At 46.8% G+C, this 25,986-nt stretch overlaps 1 protein-coding gene across 1 annotated transcript in view; it reads left to right on the forward strand.

Moving 5' to 3' along the window:
• Positions 1–25,986, forward strand: part of afg2a (AFG2 AAA ATPase homolog A) — a 230,219-nt gene that overhangs the window by 69,993 nt on the left and 134,240 nt on the right. The window contains exons 13-15 of the mRNA XM_056286923.1: positions 2,868–2,921; positions 4,635–4,714; positions 12,430–12,556. Coding sequence (XP_056142898.1) covers positions 2,868–2,921; positions 4,635–4,714; positions 12,430–12,556 — 261 coding nt within the window. The remainder of the gene's footprint in view (positions 1–2,867; positions 2,922–4,634; positions 4,715–12,429; positions 12,557–25,986) is intronic.

A 25,986-nucleotide genomic window follows, 5' to 3' on the forward strand; every position in this document is an offset into this window, starting at 1 on the left:
ACGGACGCCCTCATACAGAACATTTTAACCTGGCATCCAGGTGACACGGCAGGGAAAGAGAGAGATGTTTGCCTGACTCTCTCTGGTCTCGGCTCCAGGGCAGCTTGTCTGACCTTTGCCCGTGTTTGTTCTCATGCATCATTCATCACCCCTTCCTCCCCGTTACCCTCACCTCCGCCTGTGGACTCGATAGATCAGCCAGGCTGAAGTGATTGATCAGCTTGGTGAGTTGTTGATTTGTGAATGTTCTGGAAATGTGTAAAGATGGAGTTGCAACAGAAGCTCTCAGCCAGTGGCAGTAAGCCAGGACCAAACAAGGCCAAACACCAACACCACTCTCAGGTCACCAGATACTCTTTCCTCCAAATTAGATGGAGGTTTTTCCAGAGCAACTTGAAATGATAAATTACAACTTCCCCCGCTGCAGTCGACAATATTTTTGTCTCTTGTCTGCTTACCGTACTTGAACTACGTAGGACCCTTTTCAAGTCATCCAGAAGAGAAGTATCTGTTTGAGGAAGATGTAAACACAACATCCACTCCCTCTCGCTGAGAGCCTGTTCCTCACTCTGTTCTCCTGTCTGCTCTGTCCTCTTTTCCCCGCACTCCCAAAAACACTGTCAGGTTTTTCCAGTGCAGGGCTGCTCTGACATGGATCTGTTATCCTGATTTAAATGTGGACACTTTAGAGCTCAGCCTGCTTCCTCCGACCGAGAAGAGCCCATTATCATCCTGTCAATTTCAGTTTCCTCCCACTTCAACCGCATAAACACACACACACACGCGCACAAATGTGTAAGGACTCAAGCATATGTGCACATCTGCGCACACACTAATGCCAACATGCATAGTTACACATAGTCGCGTGCGCACACACAAACACACGCAGATGCACATAGAAGTAACTGCACAAGTACACAACCACAAATTCTCATTTCCACACACATACACACACACACATGCATGAACATGCACATGTGCACAAACATGCATGCACACATATACACAAAGACGTGGGTGAATGAATACACGCAAACACACACACACATGCATGTGCTTGTATGCATCAGTACACACAAACACAGAAATGTGCCCTTCCGTGTACTTGAATGAACAGACATGCACATGTGTGCGTACACACACACTCACACTCTGTCACTCTGACAAACACATTCACACACAGCCTTTATCTCCAGGGTGCCGCTGGCTCTGAAGGCACCCTGTCTGCTGGAGGCTAGTGGCTGGGTCGGAGCGAGCGGCACCACGGGGAACCGCAGGATTAATGAGTCGACCTCCACGGCTCCTGCTGGAGACAGAAAGCCTGGCAGTGAAGTGCTGTCTGCCCTGTCGGAGCAGAGGTGTTGAAAGGGTTAAGGGTAGGGGCAGGAAGAGCCTTCTGGGGTCTGAGTGGATGTTTATCTGCCTCTGTGTTGGGGGGGGGGGGTTAGGCAGGAGGGGCAAGATAAGAGTGGAGAGTACAGTAGCATTAGAAATAGTTTTAGCAGTGACAGTAGTAGCAGTTACAGCAGAAGTAACCTAGTAGTTTTAGCAGTTGTGTTAGCAGTAATTGTGGTAATAGTGGTAGTAATACATTAATAGTGATTGTACTACAGCAGCAGAAGTAATAGCTGTTGAAGCAGTAGTATTACTAAGAGCAGCAGTAGAAGTAGTATTATTACTAAGAGTAGCAGTAGAAGTAGTAGTATTATTAAGAGTAGCAGTAGAGACAGTCGTATTACTAAGAGTAGCAGTAGAAGCAGTAGTATTACTAAGAGTAGCAGTAGTATTATTACTAAGAGTAGCACTAGAAGCAGTATTATTACTAAGAGTAGCAGTAGAAGTAGTAGTATTACTAAGAGTAGCACTAGTATTATTAAGAGTAGCAGTAGAGGCAGTAGTATTACTAAGAGTAGCAGTAGAAGCAGTAGTATTACTAAGAGTAGCAGTAGTATTATTACTAAGGGTAGCACTAGAAGCAGTATTATTACTAAGAGTAGCAGTAGAAGTATTAGTATTACTAAGAGTAGCAGTAGAAGCGGTAGTATTACTAAGGGTAGCAGTAGAAGTAGTAGTATTACTAAGAGTAGAAGCAGTAGTATTACTAAGAGTATCAGTAGAAGTAGTAGTATTACTAAGAGTAGCCATAGTAGGAGTAATCGTAGTTATCGTAATAAAAGTAGCCATAGTAGTTATATGGTAGTTTTACCTTATTGATCCACATGTAGGGCATTTATTCAGTACTTTAACCATTACTTTAATAGCACATGTAGTATATACAGTAAAAGAGTACTGCAGCCAGTAAACAGCGAACAACAACACTCGGATTTCCTTTCCTACACGTCCTCTTCACATCTATTCAGTTTTACCATTTTTCACCTTTTTCACCCATTCAGAGCTTCTAGTTGTCTGTTTTTCCGCAGTCCGTGTTGCCACTGATGAAGAGTTTCTTTGAGAAAAACAGTAGCCGTACATCCTGGAGATATTTGATAAAAATAATATAATAAATCTCTAGAAGGCTGACGATGTCAATGATAGCAGTAGTCAACTGTTAACAGAAATCTAATATGCAGATATCACCAAGGTTTTTTTTTAAGCATCCTTTTAGTGAGTTAGTACTTTCAGAGTAATTTTATATCAAAAAGTTTTCATTTCAAAGATAAATGACATAAAAATGACTGTTGTGTTGTCTATTTTCCTCACGTTGTGTCATTGTATTCTATCACTTTCATGTGCTGTGCAGTATAGTAAGCTTGATTATTTTGTGAAGTTGTGTATTCAATAATCACTGTACCATAGATGTGTTAACAGGTTTTTGTTTCAACCTTAATATTGTTAAATAAAGTCTCAAACTTCCTGTCTTTGTTCAGGGACCTGAACTACTGAGCAAATACGTGGGCGAGTCAGAGAGAGGCGTGAGAGAGGCAAGTATGATACACCTTCATCACATCATCAGTACACTTCCCTTACCGACTGGGTTTCTGTGAGATGAAATTAATAATAAGATATCCATGAGTAAAGACCATACATGGGGCATCTGAGTGCTGTGGTGGTCTATTCCGTTGCCTACCAACACGGGGATCATCGGCTCGAATCCCCGTGATACCTCTGGCTTGGTCGGGCGTCCCTACAGACACAGTGGCACAGCTTCCCACCCCTGTGGCACAGCTACACCACCCATGTCTGCGGGTGGGAAGCTGGATGTGGGTATGTGACCTAGTCGCTGCACTAGTGCCTCCTCTGGTCGGCCGGGGTGCCTGTTCAGGGGGGAAGGGGAACTGGGGGGAACAGCATGATCGTCCCACGCGCTACGTCCCCCTGGTGAAACTCCTCACTGTCAGGTGAAAAGAAGCGGCTGGCGACTCCACATGTATTAGAGGAGGCATGTGGTAGTCTGCAGCCCTCCCTGGATCAGCAGAGGGGGTGGAGCAGCGACCGGGACGGCTCGGAAGAGTGGGGTAATAAATAAATAAATGAATACCATACATAAACCTCCTCCTCACCTATGTCGTCCGCCAGTACGCCCCTAACGGACATACATAAAGAAATATTGTCATTCATCCTTTCTGGATGGATCATTTCCTAGAATTCCATATTTCCTTGTTCTTAAATATTTTCTTAATTTATTATGCCTTGCATGATCATTAGAGAAAGCCTCCTAGCATTTAGTGAACGATGTACTAGTATAGCTATGTATGTGACAAATGAACAAGACACCCTCTGTTCATCCAGACCCGGGTAAACATGAGTAAAGCAAAAGGTGCTAAACAGGCTACAGGCACAGATAGGCTCTTTCTTTTGTTCTCTGGAGGAGTGGTTGGATTGTTTTATGTAATGAAGAATTCTCATTATATAATGAAGTGAATGAAGGCAAAATATTTTATGTGTTTGTCTGCTCCACCACTTATCTTTTAAATGTAACACTAGAATGACCAAGGCCGTCAATTTAGCGGTTCTGGATTCTCAAAGTTTAATAACTTTGTGGAAGAAAAAAAAAAGATACAGACCTGCCACTCCCCGAATGCTCCTAAAATTGCATATATTTACATTAAAATGAGTTTTAAATCAACTGCACAAAAAAAATTATAAGATCTACTTAAAACCACCCTGAGCGGTCAACTTGACCATCATGGAATTTGTGCGTCATGTCACTATTTATGACGTGTGTTGGTCACGTCATTTCCTTCGTGAAGTTCGTTGCTCTGTCGTAGAAACACACTAGCATCCTCCAGTGCAGAGAAATAGTCTAAACTTGATTTGTGATTATTGCCAACATGTCTGGTCTGCCGAGGCGTTGCAGTATTTACAGCCGTTGGACAGCGGCCATTTTAAATTGTTTAAAAAATAGTTTTATAGTTGTTAAAATGTTCATTTTGGTGTCAGTTAGTTTCATAACAGACATACTAACATATGTAATGCATTAATATCTCATTTGGGTATTTATCTTGACAGAATATAGAGTTTAAAAACTGTGGCGGTCATTTTGACCGCCCATGGTCGTTTTAGGTAGGAGTGAAATCCCGGTCGTTCTAGTGTTGAGGTCATTTTCCCTTTATACTGATAATGACACGATTTTCCATTTCTATTCTGCTCCATCTTGATTCTTCTCTTCTAACATGGCTGTTTGTTTGTTGTAGGTGTTCAGAAAAGCGAGGAGTGTAGCTCCTTCCATCATCTTCTTCGATGAGATTGACGCTTTAGCCAGCGAGAGAGGAAGGTAGGTTTACTCGGAGTCATTTGACTTTAAACAAAGAGGCAGTACAGTACATTACAGTTCCTTCCTGACTGTCTCGTGCTTGTTATTTACTGTCTGTGGCCTCTGCTGACTTCTGTTCGCTGCTATTTGCAGCACCACGGTCTTCATTGTCGGGAAATGACAAATGAAAAGACCGCTGGAAAGAATTGCACGAAGCCCTCGTTCTGCCTGAATATACTAGTATCTCTCACTCATCTCCAAATGACTCACTTATGAATGGGATTTGTTCGAACACCCCCCCCCCCAAAAAAAATGGTTGCATGACTGCGCTATCAAAGCAGGCCACTCAGAGTTCCCATGGCTTCCGCTCAGACATCAGCGCCTCTTTTTTTCTCGCCAAAAAGGCGCGCAGACAGAATACAGTCTTGTCCGGAGGCTCTTCAATGGGATGGCACAGTGAACATCTGTGGCTTAGAGGAAGAGGGGGGGCAGAGGATACGGACCAGAGCCACACAAACACTTCATTGTACCCGTCCTCAGCAGATGGGAAAGGCCAAATATGAAGCGCTCTTAACCGGTTGAGCTGTACAACAGGCCGAATCTAGAAGGAAGGGAAAGAACGAAAGGACACGTGGGCAGTGGCGTCGACATTTCCACCGCCACCCGTTGCTGTCCGCTGCTTTAAATTCAGTACAGGTTTTACAAAACAAAGGATTGTTTTAGCAGCTTCCCGAGTAAATGAAGGATTTCTTTATGCCGTGAGATTGTTTTGTTTTTCTTCTTCTGTGTAATGTGTACATCCATCTGCTCTTTATTTCAGACGAACGTTCACACAGACGTAGTCTCAAACGTTTCATGTGTGTCAGAAATCTGAACTCTGGAGGCTTCTCACGTCCCATTCGTGGTTTTTGTTGTTCTCAGTGTACCAACAGGTGCCATTTCTACATAGCCGAACCTCCATTCCAAAGTCTGGTATTGGTGTGTAGGTTGGACATCACTGGACCTGGGATGGTTTTCAGTCTTTATTTTCAATCTGAACACCATCTTAATATGTTGATACTCCCGCCCTTCTTCTTCTTCTTTTTAGTTTTAATAGACGATGAATTGGATCTCTGCTCATACATTATTCACATCAAACATAATCGCATAATTCGTTTTTCTTTTTCTATTGCAAGCTCATATTACTTCTCATTTACTGTACATGAATTTTATTGATGTCTGGTATTTGTGCTAAACTAATATATAATATAATATAATATTATATCCATCCTTCCATTATCCAAGCCAGTTATCCCAACTGGGGTCGCGGGATGCTGGAGTCTATAATAATATAATTATAAGATTCAAGATTCAAAAAAGGACTGGTTGTTAAAATCCCTAGTGTTTGCACTGCAACAGATTCAGTGGAGATCAAACTGGAGATGTCTGCCAAGGTGACATTGCCACCACCAGGACACATCATCAGTTGTGTACCTCAGCATCACAGGGTGTTTCGGCCTTTTATCACAAGACACCCTCCGCTGAGGCAGGCCCACCACAGGTTGATCGGTCCTGGGTGCGTGACCTGTGGTTAGCTGTTCACCCTGGCAGCCCAGACGGCGTCTCTCCTTTTGAGCCAGATCCAGTGGCTAGTCCTCTCAGCAGTGTTGGCCAGCTCTTTGATCACTCTCCTGTGGGCCTGCCCCCTGACTCCTAGTTCCCTCAGGAGTTTTGCTGTGGAGCTGGCAACAAAGCCCCTACAACCCACCTCCACAGGGCGCACCTTCACCTTCCAGCCTCTGTCCTCTGCTTCGGCTGCTAGGTTGGCGTAACGCAGCTTCTTACGCTCAAACGCTTCATCGACTGCATCCTCCCAGGGGACTGTGAGCTCAATGATGTAAGCGAGCTGGTTAGAATTGGACCAGAGGACGAGGTCTGGTCGCAAGGTGGTTGTTGCGATCTCTGTCGGGAAGATGAGCTTCTGGCCTAAGTCCACTCGCATTTCCCAATCCCTGGCTGAGTTTAGTGAGCCTAAGTTGGGAAGTGAAGGGTTGGCCTTCAGTTTATCCCCCTCTCGAATGAAAGCTGGAAACCGCCGGGGCCCTTCCTGGTTGTTGAAGGGTTGGGCATTGATGGAAACCCTCTTGCAATCGAGTTCAGCTGCCAAGCACCTGAGCACCTGATTGTGTCGCCAGGTGTATCTGCCTTGGGTAAGGCTAGTCTTGCAGCCAACCAAGATATGCTTGAGGGTTGCTGGGGCTGTACACAGGGAGCAAGATGGATTCTCTCCAAACCAGAGATTTAGATTTATGGGAGAGGGCAGGACATCATATGTGGCCTTGATGATGAAACTCAGCCTGTTTGATTCCATGCTCCAGAGCTCACTCCATGTGAGTTTCCTCTTTTCAACACCCTCCCACCTCATCCAGCGACCCTGTTTGGCTTGTGCTACGGCTTTAGCACATCTGGCTGCTTCTTCCTGTCGGCGGACCTCCTCAACCACCATAGTTCGCCGTTCGGTAGTAGTCGCCTTTTGCCAGGTAGGTGTTTTTATTCCCAGGCCAAGGCCGCCTCTGCCTTGTTGAACATGGCCTACTACGTCTCGGTGGCGAAGGGCAGATTTCGCCTCCAGTACAGCTGCAGCCGGGGTCCATTTCTTCCCTGTTGCTAGGGTTGGAGCAACTCCTCTCACTACTGGGTCTCGGGATTCTGTGAGGGACATGTCCAGCCTCACTTTGGCACATTTGAATTCCTCAACCGGGCTGGAATTGGCAGTGCGAGGGCTCCATTGCCGTAGAGTCCAACACTGCTGAGGCACCTTGGCAGTCCAAGCCACTTCCTCACCTGCGAGTTCACTAGCCTCTCCAAGCGATTGGCATGAGATAGTGAGACTTCGTACATGGTTATTGGCCACATGAGTCGGGGTAGCAGCCCAAACTGAAAGCACCAAAGCTTCAACTTCCTGGGCAGTGCAGTGTTGTTGATTTGCCTGAGGCCACTGATTGTATCCTGGCGAAGTTGCTCCAGTTGCTGGGTGTCTTTGAGGTCTGCATTGTACCACCGTCCGAGGCTCTTGATGGGCTTCTCCCGGACTGTGGGGATTGGTTGATCACCAATGCAAAACCGTTCATCTGCTAGTTGGCCTTTGACAGTGGAGATGCTGCGAGATTTACTTGGTTTAAACTCCATTCGTGCCCACTTGATGTTCTCCTGGAGTTTCTGCAGCAGGCGCCTGGTGCATGGTTCTGTTGTTGCTATGGTGGTCAAGTCATCCATGTACGCCCGGATTGGTGGAAGACGCAGGCCATTGCTGGACCTTGCGCCTCCCACCACCCATCGAGATGCACGGATGACGAGCTCCATTGCCATGGTGAATGCCAGAGGGGAAATAGTGCAGCCCGCCATAATGCCCATTTCCAGATGTTGCCAAGTGGTGGTGGTGTTCTGTGTTGTGACACAGAACTGGAGATCCTGAAAATAGGTCTTGACCAACTCTGTGATATTTTTGGGGACATGGAAAAAATCAAACGCCGTCCACAGGATCTTGTGAGGAACTGATCCAAAAGCATTGGCAAGGTCTAAGAAAACCACGTGCAGGTCTCTCCGTTCTTTCTTGGCAGCTTGTATCTGGTGCCAGAGGATATTAGCATGCTCCAGACATCCTGAGAAGCCATGGATCCCGGCTTTCTGCACTGATGTATCAACAAAGTTGTTTCTTTGGAGGAATGTGGAGAGCCTTTGGGCAATCACACTAAAAAATATCTTTCCCTTTACATTAAGAAGGCTGATCTGGCGAAACTGGCTGATGCAGGAAGAGTTCTTTTCCTTGGGGATCAGAATGCCTCCTGCTCTTCGCCATGCCCTGGGTATGACTCTTTTCTGCCATGCCACTTTCATCAGCTTCCAGAGGTATTTCAGAACTCCAGGAGTGTTCTTATAGAGTCTATACTGAATACCATTGGGCCCAGGAGCTGACATCGATCTTGCCTGCTTTACCGTCCTCTCCACCTCGCTCCATGTGGGGGGTCTTGTGTCCATATGGTGGTCAGGTAGGTGAATTGGTGGCATGTCATCCGGGATGGTGACTGGCTCATGTCTCTGGACATCAGAGTAGGTCTTCTTTAGGGGCTCTTCCAGATCTCGTATGGGGACTCTAAGGCTCCCATTTTTCTTGCTGTCAAAAAGGCTCTTGACAAAGCTGTAAGGGTTGCTGTAGAAACAAGTCCTAGCCCGTTCTTTCCTCTTATGCTGTCGTCTGAGGTGTTCTGCTCTTCGCAGCTTTGTCAAACGCTGCTTTATTTGAGCCTGCAGTGCGTCAAGCCCAACCCTCTCTCCCTCTGTGGCCTTCCTCCACTGCTTCCTCAGTTGTCTTCTCTCCTTCACCAACCTGTCAATGTCCTGCTGTCTCCTGGATTTGGGCTGGGTTGAAGGGTCTTTCTGCCTACTGGGTATCTTCTCCTTCACCCCAAATCTCTCTACGCCATAGCTGTAAATGATGGCTCCCATGTTCTCCAGTTTTCTTTCAACTGTTCCATTTTGACCTTCTAGTATGAGGACAAGGTCAGAGTTGATGGTCTCCCACTCAATCTTCTGGCTGGACCTGGGCCACAGGATTTGAGGTTTTCTTCCTTCCATCTTCCTCTCTGCTGCTGGCTGTGGCTGGCCGGGCTCCAGACCGGAGTCCACTGGAGGGTCTATGCAAAGTTGAGCTTTGTCTGGGGTGCTGATACCCTGAGGACTGTGGGGGTTCTCCTGCCTCCGGGCTTCACTCGACTGATTTGGCATTGGTCAATGCGAGGCCCCTTACCGAGCTCACTAAGGCACTTCTTTTTGCCTTGATGGATCTTAAGACCCTTCACTGATGTAACCTTTGACCAGATAAATGTATATATTTTATAATCTATATTGAAATATATGTATAATATATATAATAAATATATATAATAAATAGATATATATTTTATAATATATAGTAAATATCATAATATATATATTTATCGACATAATTAATATATAATTTTATATAATATAAAATATAATTTAGTGATACATCTATAAGGGTCCAGTGTGAGCAACCCACCAAGTCAAATTCCTACTTGTGTTTCTCTCAGTCTCAACCTCATCCATCAAACACACTCACATCACCCTGGCTGTTACATTATGATTGAGTTTACTCCTTCAGCACATGATAGGTGTTTTATATTGCGACTAATTTGGATAAGAAGGGATTTGAACCGACCTCTGCTAAGCAGCAGCTTTCTTCCAGAGATGTCAAAGTGTGACAGATGAGTCCGTCAACGTGCCACCATGTGACAGTGGACTCGGGGCCTCGTGACCACTTGAAAAGTGCACTTAGCACTGATCTACAAATGTTGTTTTATTGGTCCTCACTTCCTGCTGCGGTTAATCAACCAGACACTGCGTGTACGCAGCCGGGAATTCAAAACTGTTGACAGCTCCCGAGCTCGGGGCGCATGCCGCCATGTTGGACGACTTTGGCTCATTTCGCTTTTCTGATGCAGGAGACAAGACACACCGGTCAGTCTCTTGGTCTTACCACCCGTGTGAGTATCTGAACAAAGAGAAGGAAGGAATGAGAAAGAGAAGAAAGGAAGCAGAGGGATGAAAAGACAGGGAAAAGGGGGATAAAGTTGAGAAAAAAGGAAAGAAAAGAGAAGACGAAAAGGACTTAGGGGAGGGTAGGCGAAAAGACAGAGTCGACTAAAGGGTCCGACCTGTTAGCCAAGGGCAAGCAAACCTAGTCATCCGTGGTCGTTATACTACCGCCCTCCTTCAGGAAGCGCGTCCCCGTGCTTCAGCATACCAGCTCCCTCACGCCTCTGGGCACATGCGCTTCTGATGGCCTCACGGTCTCACCATCCCACTTCTGATACCGATGTAGCGAATTCATGGGGTGGCCTGGGAACCGCCGCAGCCGGGACACAAACCCGGCTCGCCTGCACCACAAGCGACTGCGCTAACTAGTCAACTAAAGCGTCCGACCCATTAGTCGACTTGTTAACGGAGTCACCCGTGGTGCGGGCGTCCCGGCTGCGGCGGCTCCCGGTTTTTATTAAGCTGACATTCTTTATTTTGTCATTTATGAATTATCTGTATTAAAGTTGACAACGTGCTTCTGAGGATGAAGGGAAACCAGTTCATAGTTTGTGAAGATTTCCATCATGCACAGAAATTGAACTGACTCCATCCTTTTAAAAGAACAGAGGAAAGAGGGGGAACTGTGAAAACCAACAAGAGGAGGAGGAGGAGAATCCCGCAGTTTGAAAAGAACAACGGCGTATGAAAGACAGAGAGTCTAGGAAAGCGAGAGAGGGGAGAGAGGAGGCATAATGATCTGATGAAAGGCAGAAGCAGCTGAGGAAGATTTCCCTTTGTTGCAGAGATCGCCCTGCTCTCCTTCTCTCTGTGTATCTCAGTGACAGAGCTCCTTTGTGTGTCTCTGCTAATGATGTCTGGCACTTCCGCTGGCCCTGTCAACACTGTGTGTGTGTGTGTGTGTGTGTGTTTGTGAATGCGTACTTAATACAGGGCAGTGGGGGGTCTGCCTGCACTGAGCTATGGAAAGTAATCACCTTGTAATCCAGTCTCTTAACACAGAGCTGGATTTCGGAATCAAGTTAATTTTCCCTCCATCCTGTTCCTCTGTCCCTTATCTTTCATTCCTCCTTCATCCCTCCTGTTTATGATTGTGCTCCTTGTTATTATTATTATTATTATTCATTCATTCATTCATCCATCCATCCATCCATTACCCAAACCGCTTATCCTGCTCTCAGGGTCATAGGGATGCCGGAGCCTATCCCAGCAGTCATTGGACAGCAGATAGGAAGACACCCTGGACAGGCCGCCAGGCCATCACAGGGCCGACACACACATTCACACCTAGGGACGATTTAGTATGGCCGATTCACCTGACCTACATGTCTTCGGACTGTGGGAGGAAACCCACGCAGACACGGGAGAAAATGCAAACTCCACACAGAGGGCGACCCAGGATGACACCCAAAACTGTACTACTTCGGGGCTCGAACCTAGGACCTTCTTGCTATGAGGCGACTGCGCTAACCACTGAGCCACTGTGCTGCCCTTCCTCCGTTCTTTCAGAACACATCTTTAAAAATCACAACATTTGCTATTAATATTATTATTTGCTATTATTAATATTATTATTATTTGCTATTATTATTATTTCAGTACGATGTCATTGATAGGATATATTACAAATTCTGATTGTGAAAGAATGTGTCGGCCCTGTGATGACCTGGCGGCCTGTCCAGGGTGTCTCCTCGCCTGCCGCCTAGTGACTGCTGGGATAGGCTCCAGCATCCCATGACTCCAATTGGGATAAGCGGCTTGGATAATGGATGTTTAAATGGTAGCAGGGGAAAGAAGTTACATGAAGTAATGAACAGTTTAGATCAAGTTACATTTATATTTAGAGAAGAAAAGAGCAGATACAGGTGGGAGAACAAAGGGTGAGATGAGTTGTGAAAGTTCTTCGTCCATCTACCCGACCAACCTTCCATCCATCTTTCCACCAAACTCCTTCCACCAATCCATCCACCCTGTCTTTATTCCTTTCGTCCATCCATTCAGTCATCCATCCATTCATCCACAGTCCATCTATCCATCCATCCACCATCCCTCAATCCTTCCTTCGATCTGACAATTCATCTGTTGATCCATCCATCCTGTCGTCATCTAGCCATCTCTCTTTTTATCTGTCTATCCTGCAGTTCCTCGGGTTCTGGTGGTGTAGGTGACCGGGTTCTGGCCCAGCTGCTAACAGAGATGGATGGCATCGAGCAGCTCCGAGATGTCACCGTGCTAGCAGCCACCAACCGACCTGACATGATCGATAAGGTGAACAGACATCCCCTCTCTCTCTCTCTCTCTCTCTCTCTCTCTCTCTCTCTCTCTCTCTCTCTCTCTCTCTCTCTCTCTCCGGCGCTCATCCTCTTTTGCACATGATTGATGAGTTTAAGGAGATGTCTGTCTTGGTGTCTCTGTCTCTTCCTCTTTTGTCTCCTTAATGACTGATAAGGTCAAAGGTCACTCTCACTTCCCTGCTGCAGAGCTTTCACACCTCCTTTGTTTGGTGTGCTTCAATGGAGCCCATGCTCATTCAAGTCCTTGGTTGCATGTGTTTGCATCATTCATCAGTTGTCAGTAGTGCATTTCCTATGTGCCGTTAAAGCGTTCCAGTGAAAAAGCCTGTTTTCCTTGTAAAGACAATCAAATATAAAGTAGACATGTCAGACTGTGTACCGGGGAATGACAATATCCAGAAGTTGAAACGCATTTAGAGCCGAAATATATAAGTGAAATCACACCCCCTTCTCCTCCTCTTCTTCTTTCTTTGTTTCTGTACTTCCACATCAGGTGAGGAGAGGATGTGACTGCTGTCACTCTATACCTCTACCATTCCCTCTACTGCTTTTCCCTGTTCACTTCTTTCCCATCCACGGAAGCTCTTTCTCGAGTTCCTTATCCACCCATATCTGTCCTAATGAGATTTCCTGAATGCTGATCAAAGACAAGGTCTGGACCTTGTCAGAGAGGACACAGGAAAGAAGAATGTCCTGCTGCTCCGTAAGCCTTTTTCGGACTGGTTGCTGCCTGTCTCTGCTTCCTTCATACATTCCTATACTTCTGCCACTATGAGGAGTTTAACCCCAACGTGGGGTCGGTACGATTTCCATGAAATTACACCAGAATATATTAAATAGCTGTTTTAAAAAACATCAGTTCAGCTGTTGTGAATTGAAAGCATTTTTTTTAATAAGAAAATGCAAATAACAGTATATAAAGCTGTATAATGTAGCCTTTTTATTCACGTTTTCTTATACGGTGTAGCCTGTCAGCAAACCAGGAAGTAAACATGCGTCGATGTCCATCAGTGACATCATTGGCAGACACAATTACGGCGGCGTTTCAGAGACACAGACAAACTTCTCAGTATAATAATGATAATAATAATAATAGTAGATTACATTTATATAGTGCTTTGTCTAGACACCCAAAGTGCTTCACATTAGGGGGGGAAACTCACCTCAACCACCCCCAATGTGTAGTACCCACCTGAGTGATGCACGGCAGCCATTTTGCACTAGAACGCTCACCACACATCAGCTCGAGGTGGAGAGGGAGGAACCACTGAGCGGATTACACTTGGGGGTGGGGGGGGGGGTTAGGTGGCCAGATTTGGTGAATCGTTGTCTGCATAAAGGAAAATCGGCTAAGATGAATCACCTGTTTCGCTCTCTATGGACGACGGGATGTCACGATGCCTTTCAGCAACTGAAGGAGAAGCTCACCTGTGGTCCTGTGTTGGGCTTTGCTGACTTTACCCATCCATTTATTGTTGGGACGGATGCTAGTCAGCTTGGGTTAAGTGCTGTGTTGTACCATGAGTGAGACGGTACCAAAAGAGTCATCGCTGATGCTAGCAGGAGACTACGTCAGGCTGAGAAGAATGATCGCACCTACAGTAGCATGAAGTTAGAGTTGCTAGCTTTAAAATGGGCGGTAAACCGGCCAATGTTAGAGGCTACTTGCTTTGGTCCAAGTTTGTGGTGTTAACTGACAACAGTCCTCTCTGCCACCTTAAGACAACTAAGGTTGGAGCCATAGCGCAGCGGTGGGTTGCACAGCTTTCTGAGAGCCAGGTTGGGAATTTTGCCAGGACACCGGGGGACTCCCTAGTCTTTGCGATAAGTGCCATAGGATCTGTTATGACCACAGTAATTCAGGACCTTGTTTGACGTCTCATCCGAAGGATGGCATCTCCTACATCACAGTGTTCCTGTCACTGCACTGGGGTGTTAGTATTTTGTTGTTGTTGTTTATATTAGGACTAGAGGGAAGATTGCTCCCTACTGGCCCACAAACACCACTTCCAGCAGCAACTCCCGTTTTCCCGGGAGGTTTCCTATCCAAGGACTAGCCAAGCCCATGCCTGCTTAGCTTCTGTCATTCGGCAGAGCCAGGGTACATGTTGGTACGTCTGCCTATGGAGCGTTATCCATACAATATATTTATATAATCAGGGGTTCAAACCCTGGTTGAGACAAGTCTCCAGTAAGAGTGCATGGCTTAGACTCCTAATGCTATACATGCCAACTACCCTTAGACATGAGTAAGAGTAACACAAATAGAGTCATACCGGCTCAGACATGGCCTGGGTTAACAAGGGTTAACATACATACACATATACATACATACAACATATGTGTGTATGTGTGTGTGTATGTGTGTATAGATAGATAGATAGATGGATAGATAGATAGAGATAACGTTGAAAATCGTGATTGGTTCCTTTTAATGATGCTTTATAGTGAACTAATACCAGATACCCCATGTTTGTATTAGCGTATATATCTTGCTGCTGCCTCACCCTCTCCCTCTCTACTGCTCTGAAAAGTCAGTTTCACCTTTTCTACCTTTTCACACAAAACATCTCCACTATCTAACCAAGAAAGCAAGTGTTTGTTCCATGTATGCTGGCACCACCCTCTGTAAATACCCCCCCAACCCCCCCCCGGCCACTTGTGGAGAATCGATTCATCCCTGCGGTGGGAGGATAAAACCCACTTCCTTCACCCCTCTCACCAACTGCTGTCTCATCTCAAAGTCCATTAGTGGTCAGGGGGACCAGAAAGACCCTGTCTGTGTGTGTGTGTGTGTGTGTGTGTGTGTGTGTGTGTGTGTGTGTGTACATGTTTAGCTATCCTTAGGTGGACCAAATGTCCTCATTAGGATAGAAAAACCTGAAAGCATCTATATTGTGTGGACATTTCAGAGGTCCTCACAAGGAAAAGGGTCTATTTTAGGGTTAAGGGCAAAATTAGGGTTAGGTTAAGGATAGGGTAAGGGTTAGGGTTAGGGTTAGGCGTGTAGTTTATGTGGTTAAGGTTAGGGTTAAGGGCTAGGAAATGAATGTAGTCAATGAGGGGTCCTCGTAAGGATAGTGAAACGAGTGTGTGTGTGTGTGTGTGTGTGTGTGTGTAAGGGGCATATATATTATATACGTGTGTTTTGTGTATGTTGTGTGTGTGTGTGTGTCTATTTGCAGTATTGTATGTAGGGGGTCATGCTCCTTGATGAACAGATGGGAGACCCCGAGCATCTCACCACAGGAAGTGGTCTCCTGGGCAGCTGAGAAATCAGATTGCAGACACACATGCTTACTGTGTGTGTGTGTGTGTGTGTGTGTGTGTGTGTGTGTGTGTGTGTGTGTGTGTGTGTGTGTGTGTGTTCGATAAGAGGTTCAAGACATTTGCGTGAAAATCAGTTTAAGCACATTGGGAAAGGAAGCTGCCAAATAGAGGGACCATCCACACACACACACAACACACACACAACACACACACACACACACACACACACACACACCACACTTCAGGCTAGGCACCCGCCCCCTCCCCCCATGAGTTTAGCGCCCTGCCCATCACAAACTCTATTTCCATACCAACGGCAGGATGTGACGAGACAAATGAAGATTAATGAGACCTTCTGGTGTCAGTAAAGTCATTGTCGGTCCTGTGTCAGAGCACAGGGGGGCTCCTGGGGGCCTCGGCCAGTTGATGGACAGAGGGAGGGAGGTGGGGCGGAGGTCTGCAGAAGGGGGAAGAGAGCAGAAAGCGGCGTTTACTTTACTGTGAAAGGAAAAGCCTGCTCTCTGTCCTTTAAATGCTTCTAGAGACCACTTTAGACTTCCTCCAGGACCTCTCTCGCTGGCTCCCTGGTGTCAGCGGGCCTCTGTGTGGAGTCAGGAAACGCTCATCTGTCACACGCCGACGCTGTGAGAACGGCTGTGACGCGATGCGTGTGATGACTTTGAGAAAACTCCTTGGGGAGGAAAATGTCAAAAGATGTCGTGATGTAGTCTAAAACCCGAGTTTTTGGTTGTGTGGTTGGTCCAGTGAAAATATGCCAAACACCAGTGTTGTGTTAATTTTTCTAAACATCGGTGTTATTGTTAATGTTTTTCACCAGACATTAAATAACCGGAAGAGTCAATGGCACAAGCGGTGAAATGTGTTTGTGAAGACAGACTGTCAGGACTGTCAGAGTTTGTTGCTTTTGAGACGACTGTGCCTGTGGCGGCTGGCCAGTACAGGGCGCTGGGGTGCCGCCCCCTTCAAACATCAAGAAATGAAAATCTACTTAAACATGTTAAATATAATTTAGTTGTATAATGCAAATAATGATGAAATAAAAGTGTTTTCAGTCTGTGAGCGCCTGTCAGCAGCCACTAAATACTGGTTCAAATGGTATTTGGTTGGTTTCTGTCTGAATACATATACTTCCTGTCTGAATACATATACTTCCTGTCTGAATACATATACTTCCTGGGTGAGGGGCGCCGGCCAAATCATACCTTATGTAAACCCTCAGACTTGTGGCGAGCAGGTGACCTGAGGCTGCTGTCTGATTGGTTTCTTCAGATTTTCCAGGGGGCGCTGTTCTGTGCGCCGCAGACACTCCCACTTGTACTGGCAGTGAATTGGTATTGATTGAATGGTTTTTGATCTAATGTGATTGGACAGTTCTCGTGGCTGTCAATCGTGTTCACACCCACCACCACGCCTCGTCTCAACTGTCAATCATCCACCGTCTACCAACCCTGATCAAATCTCTAGGCTACATTGTCCTTCTTAATACCTCTGTGACTGTGTGGACATTAAAGCAGCTGTCAGGTGGGCTGCACCAAGGTAAATTGCACCCCCCCAAAAAAAATGTTTAGCACCAGCCGCCACTGGTGTGTGCATTTGTTTTTAGATTTAGGTAGAGGTTAGAGTTCATATTTTTCTATGGGATGCTTAATTGGTCCCGTAGGAAACACCACCGCTTAGAAACCAAATGACCAACAACCATTAATGTTCGCTTGTTTGGATCTGGCTGTTATGAAAGGTAGACAACAAACCTTGTGTAACTTGCTGCTAATTCAGACAGACAGTGAAATTACCCGTCGACACTTTCAACACTAAAACGACCGGGATTTCACCCCTACCTAAAACGACCACGGGCAGTCAAAATGACTGCCGGTTTTTAAACTCTGTATTCTGTCATGATAAATACCAAATTGATATATTAATGCATTGCATATGTTAGTGTGTCGGTTAAGAAACGACTGACACCAAAATTAACATTTGAACAACTTTAATACTATTTTTAAAACAATTTAAAACGGCCGCTGTCCAACACCTGTAAATACTGCAACACCTCGGTGGTCGTCATGGTGCGTCTGTAACCAGACATGTTGGAAATAACCAAAAATCAAGTTTAGACTATTTCTCTGCACTGGAGGACGCTAGTGTGTTTCTAAGACAGGGCAACAGACGCACACGATGACGCACAAATTCCGTGATGGTCAAGTTGACCACTCATGGTGGTTTTAGGTAGATCTTATACATTTTTTTTTTGTGCAGTTGATCTAAAGCTCATGTTAATGTAAATATATGCAATTTTAGGGGCATTCGGGGAGCAGCAGGTCTGTATCTTTTTTTTTTCCACCAAGTTATTCAACTTTGAAAATCCGAAACCGTCAAAATGGCGGCCTTGGTCGTTCTAGTGTTGAGTAGTCTGCTTCCACTTGCCTCAATATTTTACCTCAACTGTAAATGAACCTACTTTATGAACCGCCCTTGCTTTATAGCTGTATTTAAGACCAAAAGAGGAAGTGGACATCTTTAAGAGATCCTGATTTGCACATGCTCGGGTGGTGTTGTGTGAAATGAACATTTTGCTGAATGGATCCGACTCCCGATGATTGTAATAAACACCGTGCAACTTTTATAATGGCAGCAAAGAAGAACACTCCTGTCCTGCTTGATAAGTCAGCCCCAATGCTATCAGGCTGACTAATGTCATTAAGGAGGTTTATCCATCTGCATCATAATGTGACAAGACATCAAACGCACACACACACACACAGAAATTCCCCTTAACTTCCCTTACTTCCTCTTTCCCTTGTATTCCGCCAATCATTGAGGCCGACCTTTGACCTGCAGTGACCTGGCTGAGGTGATTGATGAGTGCCATCAGGATATGGACGCCCTGCCCACCCCCCGACACACACACACACGAACAGACACACACACAGCCCATTTCCCTGGCCTCTTGTCTCTCTGTTTGTGAAGGCGTTTTCTAACTAACAATACTCACATACCCAAAGAGACACATACACACACACATGCACGCACGCACGCACACACACACACACACACACACACACACACACACACAGCCACAAAAACAGGCACAAAGGACAAAAATGTTCTCACATACACACACTCTTTGTCATACACACAAACTCACATGCGCACAAATTGCGCGTGCGCACACACACACACATAGCCACAAAGTTAAACAAATGCTCTGTCACACACAAACAAACACTTAAACAGACACAAGCACACACCCTCACTCACACACTCACACACACACACACACACACACATAGCCGCAGACATAGTTACACTCATGCATTCACACACACACACACAAACAAACACCTAGACTCACACAGTCGCACACAACCACTCACTCACAAACACAGTGGCTAAAATCACATCCTTTTATCCATTTGTAGTGTTCCCTGAAACCCAAACTGACATATTTTTCTACTTTGTGTGTTTGTTGTTGTTGCAGATCCATAGGCAGCCCAAGTCCTGAGGAAAAATAATGTTAGTTTGTTGTACCACTGAATTGGCTATTTGTTTATGCTGATATGCGGCGGGCTTCATGCGTGCTATCAGGGGAGAGACTGCTTACAGTGGAGGAGATTACTAGCAGATGGGTCTTTGTTTGGACCCAGCAGTTACCAACTGGGCCCTTATCAGATGGAGAGGGGTGGGGCGCCCAAAACAGATGTGGAACTGCAGAGTTTTGGGTGGATAGAAATGGCACTCGCTTCAAAGTGTACTGCTCCCAGCAGGATCCTCGTGTTTAAGATGGCTGCCCTATAACTCAAAGGGTCATGGACCTGGTGGACGAAAGGGTCGTGGACCTGGTGGACAAAAGGGTCGTGGACCTGGTGGACAAAAGGGTCATGGACCTGGTGGACAGTGTGCAAGACTGATATGTTGGAGCGGGTTGTGCATTTTTTTTTTGTTGTTGAATATTTTGGCATTAGAAAATTGTCTTTTTTCTTTCTCTCCCCAATTGTACCTGTCCAATTACCCCACCCTTCTGAGCCGTCCCGGTCGCTGCTCCGCCCCCTCTGCCGATCCGGGGAGGGCTGCACACTACCACAGGCCTCCTCCAATACATGTGGAGTCACCAGCCGCTTCTTTTCACCTGACACTGAGGAGATTCACCAGGGGGACGTACCGCGTGGGAGGATCACGCTATTCCCCCCAGTTCCCCTTCCCCCCTGAACAGGCGCCCCAACCCGACCAGAGGAGGCGCTAGTGCAGCGACTAGGACACATACCGACATCCGGCTTCCCACCCGCAGACACGGCCAATTGTGTCTGTAGGGACGCCCGACCAAGCGGGAGATAACACGGGGATCCGAACTGGGATCCTCGTGTTGGTAGGCAACAGAATGGACTACCATGCTACCCGGACGCCCTCATAGCAGCACTGTTGTATGTTTGAGTTGAAATGCCTTGCTCAAAGACACTTGGACATGATTGGACTGAAACCGCGGTACTCGTACGTGCTACGAAACCCTAATGAATGATACCGATCTTTGCCTTCGGGATGAGCTTGTCAAGAGTTTATGTGGCAGCTCCCTAACAGAAGTCTGTCACGCAACGTATGGAAAGTGGTCACTGGGGGTTTCCCAGGGCCACCATCATGGAAGAATAAACTCCGAACCAGATTTTAGCATCATTACCACCTCTAACCTGAGGTAACACCGAAAATGTAATTTCTGTAGCTGTGGCATGTTCAGCATTCATGTCCGAAGGGGAAACCATCATTTTACTGAATAGCAAACACAGCGGCACATGGAAATGAGCAATGTTTTCGCTTTGTTGTTGTTGTTCCTTCACCATTTAGAAAAATCTCTCGTTGACACTGGTAATCATTCTCCAGATGTTCCAGGACAGGAAAGAATGGATCATCCAGGCGTGGTAGTTTGAATGGGAAAAGACACTTCTATAACTACTACTTTTGGCTGCTCCTGTTAGGGGGCGCCACAGCGGATCATCCGTTTCCATCTCTTCCTGTCCTCTGCATCTTCCTCTGTCACACCAGCCACCTGCATGTCTTCCCTCACCACATTCGTAAACCTCCTCTTTGGCCTTCCTCTTCTCCTCTTCCCTGGCAGCTCCATATTCAGCATCCTTCTCCCAATATACCCAGCATCTCTCCTCCACGCATGTCCAAACCATCTCTGTCTTGCCTCTCGCCTTTTCTCCAAACTGTCCAACCTGAGCTGTCCCTCTAATATACTCGTTCCTAATCCTGTCCTTCTTCGTCACTCCCAGTGGAAATCTTATCATCTTCATCTCTGCCACCTCCAGCTCCACCTCCTGTCTTTTCATCAGTGCCACCGTCTCCAAACCATACAACATAGCTGGTCTCACAACCATCTTGTAAACCTTCCCTTTAACCTTCCCTTGTGTCACAAATCACTCCTGACACTCTTCTCCACCCACTCCACCCTGCCTGCACTCTCTTCTTCGCCTCTCTTTTGCACTCCCCGTTACTTTGGACAGTTGACCCCAAGTATTTAAACTCATCCACCTTCGTCACATACACACCATATGCGGAAAAGACGCTACTAAGCATTAAAGTTGTGTGCATGAGCCTCGTTCTCCTCTAAATGTTACAAACTCCTCCCCAACTTGAAGAGCGGCCACTTGTCCCGCAGTTTGGCTTCCGAACAGCAGATGGCGCCAAACCGACCGTAGGCCACTTCTACTGTGATCAGTTAATAAGCTAAAAGATAGTTGTGTGGGTTTACATGCACAGTCGTGTGAACAGCGCGTTGAACGGCGACTACTGTGACGTGGACGTGCTGTGTTGCCGAGGTTCCCGCTTCGTAAAGAAACTATATCGTAATCCGTGTTCCCCTGGTTTGTTCAATACGCTCATTGACGCGATGCCCTGCAGCGCTTGCAGCTGGACGTATATACTGGTTGCATTGTAAAGATAGATCCCTCGTGAGGACAATCTGAGGAGACCCTTTTTTTTATATTTTAATATCCCTGCATCTGAAAACACACACTTCCCGCCGACACAAACCGAGCTTGTAATTGAGGAGCACCTATCTGTGTCAGAGCGACTGCATGTCACCGTGTGTAATTGAGGGTCATGCTTGTCTTGACAGAGTCAATGGTCCTTTTCATAATGTTAATCTGAGGCCCAGTGATTGCAGAGAGACACGGTTTATATCTCCTAAATGGACCACAACCACCTCTCCCCGGCACCGAGTTTCAATTTTATGCACATGATTGCAAAGTGGTGGAATCTGACCCCGTGACCTTTTTCTCAGAATTTTTTTTTTTAATAACTGTACGTCGGGAGAAGGGGGTGGGGGTGGGGGTCTTGTAAGGCCCTGAAGTAGGAGGGAAAGAATGCGAAACATTAAACTTAACAAGTTAAAGTCAAACACATGTTAACAATACATTTAAATGCATTATGAAATAACATTTTAATAAACCAAAATAGATATGTAAGGACAATGCCGTGCATTATTCTGCCTGGCTGTCGACCCGTCTGTCTGTCCTCTGCCTGTCTGTCTCTTTGTTGAGCTGTGTGTTGTCGATCTTTCTGTGTCTCTCTTTCCGTCTGTCACACCACAAGAGGAGGCGGAGGCTTCTGAATGTCACTGGATGCCCCCGTTATAAAAAGAGTTTGGGTACTGGAAGTCCGGGTTGCGGTGGCGGTCTATTCCGTTGCTTACCGACACGGGGATCGCCAGTTCGAATCCCTGTGTTACCTCCGGCTTGGTCGGGCATCCCCACAGACATAATTGGCCGTGTCTGCGGGTGGGAAGTCGGGTGTGGGTATGTGTCCTGGTCACTGCACTAGCAGTCTTGTTGGTCCGGGCGCTTGTTCGGGGGGGGAGGGGAGGGCTGGGGGGAATAGCGTGATCCTCCCACGCGCTATGTACCCCTGGCGAAACTCCTCACTGTCAGGTGAAAAGAGGCGGTTGGTGACTCCACATGTATTGCAGGAGGCATGTGGTAGTCTGCAGCCCTCCCCGGATCGGCAGAGGGGGTGGAGCAGCGACCGGGACGGCTCGGGAAGAGCGGGGCAATTGGCAAAGCACAGTTGGGGAGAAAAACAGGGAAAGAAATCCAAAATAAATCAATAGTGGGGTTCGGGTGAAAGTGTGAACTTGGTGCTGTAGATAGGTGTCGGTGTTGCTGGCCCTCTGTCGGTGGTGTGGTCTGTAGTATGTGGATCCAGAACAGCTCGGTGTGGGCTGCGTGGACATCTGACAGTGTTTTCCTACGCAGTCTGGACATTTCTAATTGTAATCACGATCTGTTTCCACCAGCCTGTCATTAGTGGACCACTTAGCAAATACTCAGACATCACTCAAGTGCAACTATGATTTCTTTCCTTCTGGTTTTAGTCTTGAATGCATATATCCTGTGTGTGTGTGTGTGTGTGTGTGTGTGTGTGTGTGTGTGTGTGTGTGTGTGTGTGGCTCTGAGTGTTGGTTTTAGTCGGCATGAAGTCTCAGATGGCTGTTGGTTTGTAAAGCAAGGACAACTCGGTGTTGGCCGCATTGCTGATATAACCGAATAAACTGGCTCTCTGCGGCACGGTGGCGCAGTGGTTAGCGCGGTCGCCTCACAGCAAGAAGGTTCTGGGTTCAAGCCCCGGGGTAGTCCAACCTTGGGGGTCGTCCCGGGTCAGCTTCTCTGTGAAGTTTGCATGTTCTCCCCGTGTCTGCGTGGGTTTCCTCCGGGTGCTCCGGTTTCCTCCCACAGTCCAAAGACATGTAGGTCAGGTGAATCGGCCGTACTAAATTGTCTCTAGGTGTGTGTGTGTGTCTGTGTGTGTGTGTGTGTGTGTGTGTGTCGGCCCTGTGATGGACTGGTGGCCTGTCCTGGGTGTCTCCCTGCCTGCTGCCCAGTAACTGCTGGGATAGTCTCCAGCATCCCCGTGACCCCGAGTCAGGATAAGCGGTTAGGATAATGGATGGATGGATGGTTAAAAATTGGCTTTCTGCACTCTCATGTTGCAATCCCCAATCCGAAGCAAAAATATCCACAAGAAAACGACAAAGGAAGTATTTTGAGTTATTGTTCGGCCCAAATTGAAAATATTCGTGCCCTCCGAGTGAAATTAATACCCGCAAATACTTTACATGTGACCTTGGCGAGATTATGCTCTTGCACATATTGCCGGTGTTGATTTATGTCGTCGTCTTGCGGTCGGGTTCTCACAGCTTAGCCTCGTCAACGCCGTTTGTTTCTCCCATGTATTCAGCGGGACTCCGTACCTGAGCCGCACCTCCGCTGCACAGGAAGTAAACCTTGGCGAGGAGGGCGGCTGTGCACCCGCCAGTCAAAACAGGCTGTATTTTATTTTCATGTTGGCCCGGCGTTATCGCCTCTGCCGGCTTCGCTCATCTCTCGCAGCGCATCAAGCATGATGGAATCTCTATTGGTGCTGTCTTAAAGGATTAGAGCCTGTCCTCTTCTCTTTTTTTCTGACTCCAGTTGTGAATGGAGCATCCCTGCCAGAGCGCAGGGCTAGCATGCCGGAGCGCTGCTGGCCTGTCAATATTATCTCTGGCTGTGCCGCCGTCCTCATCAGTGTCTGGAACGGGCTTATTTCTTTTCTCTCTTTTTTTTTTTACCGTTGAGCGAAAACAGTCCCGCTGCTGAGACGAGTTGTCCATGTTATCTGGTGGACGTTGTTGTTTCTGGGTGTGTTAAAATGTTGCTGCCTTCCGTCCGCAACCATTAAATAACCGCTGGGAGTCGTTCCATCAAAACCGGTTTCCTGTTGTCGAGATATCTCTGATGCACCCAGAAGAGGGCCTGTGGCTGACTGAAGCCTAGGTGTGAGAAGAAAACTCTGTGTGTGTGTGTGTGTGTTTGTCTGTGTGTGTGTGCATGCATGTGTGGTGCGTGCATGCATGTGTGCATGTGCGTGTGTGTGTGTGTGTGTGTGTGTTTGTTCTTTGCACCCAAGTAATAGGATACTAGCAAGGGATTGATGAGCTCTGGGAAGGGTGAGTGTGTATCCACTTGTCTCCACATGTTTGCGTGTCTGTGCGTGTAGTTGGGTTTTGTGTGTGTGTGTGTGTGTGTGTGTGTTTGAGGATTGGGGGACTAGGATCCCCAGGCAAGTATCAAACTTCAAGGGCTGTATTAGTGTCAATTTACACATGTGTGTCCAAGAATACCTCTGTACAAAACTCAAATCCGACTAGATGTAAAGAAAAACCTGCACGTCCACCGCTGACCACACGTCTCTGCACCCAGAGTGACACAACCGGGCACAAAGCCACCGCGCTTAGCATGTGCAGAACTTCACAAATGTAAAAAGTAAGAGCTTTCCGGTGTATAACCCTTGTGTCATGTTGTCTGTATTTGTTGTATGTAGTGTGTACTCCGGCATTTAAAAACCCACAGCATGCTCAAGGTGGAACCGTGCGTGCCTTTATTAAATAGGAAGCTGTTTACACGGTAACTTCTGCAGAAACAACCATCGTTAAAGCCGTTGAACATGTCAACGGTTGAATTTCCCCCATCCGGAACATTTCATCGTGAGTTTAGTCCTGGTGCAGAGTTTTCATTTCATTTCATGTGTGTTGAAATGAGCAGAGCAGGTCTAAGACTCGCCAGCAACAAATCAATAGACACATCAGCCTCTCTCTCTCTCTCTCTCTCTCTCTCTCTCTCTCTCTCTCTCTCTCTCTCTCTCTCTCTCCTCTCCCCCCGCACAAAGGGCCCTCATTTCCTCCCCAACCCCCCCCACCTTTCCACCCAACATCATCATCCTCTCTCTTGCTTTCTCTGTCTCTGTCTCTGTCTCTCTGTCTCTCTCTCTCATGTAGTGAGAGAGAGAGTGAGATAAGATGATGATGTTGGGTAGGGGGTGTGGGGGGTGGGGGTGGGAGGAAATGAGGGCTCTTTGTGCTCTGTTACCTGGCAGACATCTCCAGCATGTGTCGTCTTGCCTTTTGGCGAGAGAAGACCACCAGCGCCATCGGAATGCTCTCAGCTCAGGAAATCTCGTTTAACCCCCTCCTCCACCCCACCCCACACCCCTTCTCACACACACACACACACACACTCCTACTCCTCCAACCCTACCCATTCCCCCATCCCACAATTTGCATTGGATATCTGGTCTCTTCCTCTTTCC

Source organism: Lampris incognitus, chromosome 1, assembly GCF_029633865.1.
Source record: "Lampris incognitus isolate fLamInc1 chromosome 1, fLamInc1.hap2, whole genome shotgun sequence".
In the NCBI taxonomy this organism is placed as follows: domain Eukaryota; kingdom Metazoa; phylum Chordata; class Actinopteri; order Lampriformes; family Lampridae; genus Lampris; species Lampris incognitus.